This window comes from Saccoglossus kowalevskii, chromosome 16 (genome assembly GCF_978046115.1).
Source record: "Saccoglossus kowalevskii chromosome 16, keSacKowa6.1, whole genome shotgun sequence".
In the NCBI taxonomy this organism is placed as follows: domain Eukaryota; kingdom Metazoa; phylum Hemichordata; class Enteropneusta; family Harrimaniidae; genus Saccoglossus; species Saccoglossus kowalevskii.
In genome coordinates, this window is record NC_140656.1 from 3,002,806 (window position 1) to 3,008,091 (window position 5,286).

The 5,286-nt window shown below is 40.5% G+C and overlaps 1 protein-coding gene across 1 annotated transcript; it reads right to left on the bottom strand.

The window, feature by feature from the left end:
* Positions 1-2,094: 2,094 nt before the first annotated feature.
* On the bottom strand, positions 2,095-4,879 carry LOC146733607 (uncharacterized). Its single transcript, XM_085491438.1, has 2 exons — positions 4,232-4,879; positions 2,095-3,426 (listed from the first exon to the last, which is right to left on the bottom strand). Exons 1-2 carry the CDS (start codon positions 4,860-4,862, stop codon positions 2,915-2,917), a joined length of 1,143 nt encoding a protein of 380 aa, XP_085347564.1. The 5' UTR covers positions 4,863-4,879; the 3' UTR covers positions 2,095-2,914.
* Between the last annotated feature and the right edge of the window lie 407 nt (positions 4,880-5,286).

Below are 5,286 nucleotides of genomic sequence, written 5' to 3' on the forward strand. Positions count from 1 at the left end.
ATCCATCCCAATGGGCCCTGACAGTGATTGTCATCATACCTATCCATCTCAATGGGCCCTAACAGTGGTCGTCATCACATCTATCCATCCCAATGGGCCCTGACAGTGATCGTCATCATACCTATCCATCTCAATGGGCCCTGACGGTGATCGTCATCACACCTACCCATCTCAATGAGCCCTAACAGTGGTCGTCATCACATCTATCCATCCCAATGGGCCCTGACAGTGATCGTCATCATACCTATCCATCTCAATGGGCCCTGACAGTGATCGTGATCACACCTACCCATCTCAATGGGTCCTAAAAGTGGTCGACATCACACCTACCCATCTCAATGTGCCCTGACAGTGGTCGTCATCACACCTACCCATCTCAATGGGTCCTAACAGTGGTCGTCATCACACCTATCCATCTCAATGGGCCCTGACAGTGATCGTCATCACACCTATCCATCTCAATGGGCCCTGACAGTGATCGTCATCACGCCTACCCAATTCAATGGGCCCTGACAGTGATCGTGATCACACCTACCCATCTCAATGGGTCCTAAAAGTGGTCGACATCACACCTACCCATCTCAATGTGCCCTGACAGTGGTCGTCATCACACCTACCCATCTCAATGGGTCCTAACAGTGGTCGTCATCACACCTATCCATCTCAATGGGCCCTGACAGTGATCGTCATCACACCTATCCATCTCAATGGGCCCTGACAGTGATCGTCATCACGCCTACCCAATTCAATGGGCCCTGACAGTGGTCGTCATCACACCTATCCATCTCAATGGGCCCTGATAGTGATCGTCATCATGCCCATCCATCTCAATGGGCCCTGACAGTGATCGTCATCATGCCCATCCATCTCAATGGGCCTTGACAGTGATCATCATCATACCCATCCATCTCAATGGGCCCTGACAGTGGTCGTTATCACACCTATCCATCTCAATCATTCTATTTCATGTTGCGCAAGGGAATTCTCTGGTCCAATGCCTCACGAGTTGTAATCAGATATCAGTCATCTAAACACGTCTAAACATGGCAGTGTTCAATGTACACAACTATGCAAATATGCATGAATAGTATAAGTTTTGGTTATTTTTATTCTTACACATCACCAAATCACCCTCACAACTGTCAAGTATGTAAGTTCAAATATAATCTTCATTGCAATTTGACTGACTGCCATTAACTAGAAGAACTGTAATTTCCGTTCATTTTGAGAAAAAAAATAGATTGTCGATTTCTCTACTTGGATGAATTAGGGATGATTCAAGACCACATCTGTTCAGCATGTATAGTTATGTGTGGCTGTGGGCTATGTGCTTTCTTTTCTCAAACATCCGACCTTGCTGTCGGTGAAGCTTCACTGTAATTGACAAGGGCAGAAGCCATTGGCAGTAATAATCACATTATTCAGATATCTCCAATATATGACATGCGATCTTGAGATGACCTTGAACTTCCTTAAAAGATCTTGATGAAGGGGTAACCTCCTGATTCCAAACACACACGCAATCAACATGTGACCTTGAGATAACTTTGACCTGGTCTTGAGGTTTTGGGAGAAGTGTTTTAGCCCCCTCACTACGCAGTACCACCCACATAAAAACAGCAAACGTATAAACCTTATAATTACCTCAACCTGAACTTGAGAATTTCTGGAAAATATTGGTTCATCCAGATCATTTTCCAAGACAATGTGTACTGAAAAAGTCTAGTTTCCAACTGATACAGTTGTCTACTGGAGTCCATGCATTATACATAGCCCATATATAACATATGTTAAATTGAAGAAAAGCAATGTGACAAAAATAATTTTTAACCATCAATGACAAAGATATTTCCAAAAAATTGTGATGTCATGAAATGAACAAATCTGACAGAGGACCATTCCAGGTAGGTGTGGTATAAATAGCAAGGCAATCCAGCTGACGGTTTTGGTGAACGCTCGGTCATCTTCAATGGCAGTGGAGATAACAAGTTTCCAATTTTTTACAATTTGATTTTTCCAATTCTATTTTAGATGCCGCATCCCGCACGACTCCCACCCCCACCCTTGGCGCCTGTAAACTGAAATCATATTCAATTTTGGGATGTTCTTGCAAATACTTTAATTGACAACAAACTTATTACAATGCTCAGTCGATGTACAGGAAGTGTAAATAACGGACACATTTGAAAGACACTGGTATGGTCGTACTCTTGATTAAAAGAATAATAACGCCAGCCTCGTTGGCGATTTCAATCACAGTACCTAATAAATACATATACACCATGTGATCTAATATGATATGATATACTAATAACGCCAAAAATATGTTAAAATACTAAATAGTGCGCAGAATGTGCTGACAAATTAAAATACTTCAATAAAATAATCGCGCCCTCTATCGACAACACACGTCAATGACGTAAATGGGTGAAAGGATAACACTTATGCCGTTCAAATCGGCGATATGGTTTTGATCTCCAGTCGTCCAGCAATGATAATCATGTTTTTGAGAGCTTTTACTATATTTTAGATGACAAATAACTGCATTTTGTCACATATAACGACGTCACTTTGACGTCATATCAGCATTTCATCAGTAGAGGGCGCGACTGGTGAAGAATGGTGAATACTTGCACTTTAAAAATGTCCGTACATTTCAAATCAAACGTGCATCAATTACGGTGTGGTTAATTAGTATTCCCATTAATAAACTAACATGAATGTAGGCCTCATCAGACTAGCTGCTCTAATACTGTTAGATTAATGCATTAATTTTGCTCAAATCGATGTAAAACATATGACAATTAGCTTAGTACCCAAATACTATAAACACGGTGACAAACAACACACACTGATACAATATATGCCAAATCCTAAATACTTTGTCGATCGAGAGGTATGAGTGTGACCAAGTCTAAACTGTGGCAGGTGCACTTTTGATTTTCGGCTCGGTACCAAGAAACAACTCCGTAGAAGGAACGCATGCTCGATCGCCGCATGGTGCTTCTTTGCCTGAGGGCGTTGTGCAGACTGCTTCTAACTTGAACTTGAGTCCGTGGATCTCTGCCTCCGGTTCGCTGTTAAGTATATTCTCGTTGATCAATCCAGTAACATTGTATTTCTGACACGTGACATTACCGATACTCTCCATGCCGAAAGGCTTGACGTGTTCGGAGCCGGGTGCCGAACTCGAGTCGTTGTTGACTCCCATCCACATCACTCGAAACTCTTGCGTTTGAACTTCGGATACCCGTTCATGGTGTAAGATGGAGAAGTGACCGGAAGTGGCGTTGTGAATCAGGGATTCTCTTTCATCAGCTACCATGACTAGGCACTGGGGAATATACACAACGTAATTGGACGAATCGTCGAAGACGTTCACGTCGAAGTACACGTCGTATTTATGCTTGGCATGGGTGAATTGTTCTGTAAATAAAACACCAAATATGGGTATGAGAGTGAAGAATAGAATAGAATAGAATAGAATAGAATAGAATAGAATAGAATAGAATAGAATAGAATAGAATAGAATAGAATAGAATAGAATAGAATAGAATAGAATAGAATAGAATAGAATATTTGACACAAAATGAAATATAAGTAATGACACAGCTAGGTCAATTACATAAACAACATAAAACAAAGGCGTATAAATGTTCTGTGACATTTATGAAACAAAAATTTGACAGACATTTAGTGTATCTAAAGTTCCGTAATGGAGCTTTCTAATTGGTTGAGAATGTACCAGGTGCGTTTTAAAAATCATTATAATGTTTGTTTTTCCGTTGTATACTATATAGTGCACACTTCACGGATTCGTTATTTATTCTTTCTTAGTTTTAGGTCTGGTATGTTTTTATTGTCATTCTTAATTGGTGGTCACTTAGGCGAAATCGGCAGTAAGCCATGCACGAAGTACCGTACCAGATTGATTTTAAAATTTCTGTATGTTTCTCAATTTATTATTAGTTTTCGAGTTAGTTCACTACAAATTGAAGAATTGTTTAAATTCATTATTATTGTTGTCGTTGTTCCGGATTTTGAAATCGTGTCTTGTTTATCTGATTCAAATACGTTTTATTGCGCTAATTAGTATAAATAATTATACAAAATTATGGGGAAGGATTATGACTTAACGCTGGCACAAAACCATTTGGCGTTTACAGTTCGCGAGTTTGTGTAATAGCTTTAACAACTGTTGGTGATGATTTACCCAATGTATTCTACTTACCTGGGAAATGACTCGGGTAGGTGTGGTCCGAAGAATTAACACAGTCAACGCCACATTTGCCATTACACTTGTTACATAACCTTGTTATCAACCATTCGTCTCTCAGAGAATCTTGCAATTGTGAAGGGCTGCAGAGATCTTTCAGCTGTTGGTCACAGAGATCTGACGGACTCATGGTCGTGGTTTGGTCTGGTTTGCTATTCTCAAGCTCCTCTGTGTTATCATGCCATGGCTCTGTGCAAACGGGTTGTGGAGAAAGCTGGCCAGTGAGGATGAAGTCGTCCCTAACCATTTTCTTGCAGTAGCTTTTTATGTTCGCATAGTCCAATTTCCGGCCCCATCTAGGTTTGTTTAGTGCAAACAATTGGCGGCATTCCTTTTCAAGTCGTTTTAGGGACTTTTCGTCTTCCTCTATGTCTAAGATACCTGCGCCTGCGTCTTCTATCATTGTTCTGAGTACAACCCCATCAAGAAGATGACCCTCCTCTCTACTGCCTTTTGCGTCTTCTGACGAATATGATGGTGGTCTGTTTGAATAAGGATGCACTACACCAGATCTTTTCACAGGTATAGAGGAGATGACTGATAACGTTATCAACGTAAACGCCACAATGATACACTTGGCATGCATGTCTGTGTGATGGCTGCCTGTATCGATGCAAATAATGACTATGATTAAAACGCCATTATATAGATACAGAGGTTTTTGAAAAAAATGTCATTTTAGAAGCATTTCCTGTATCCGTCCACTCAACTTTAATGATTATAAATAATCTGTTTCTCACCTTTCAACATGAAACGCTTTACGAACGGTATCGTTGCAAAGACTTCGACAGTAAGTCGGAATTAATGTATAGCCAACAGCTAAACAAGTTACCATCACGTCAGTATGAAGTTGTGATACGTATACCGTTCCAAAACTATGCTTTCATTTTCAGTACTTGTCTTGTGTGTTTCCGCACTTGATGAGACAATCACCCGATGACGTCTTTGTTAATGTGTAAATGGACCAGTGCCAACATCCATCAGCTTTGATGAAATCATAGTTGCATATG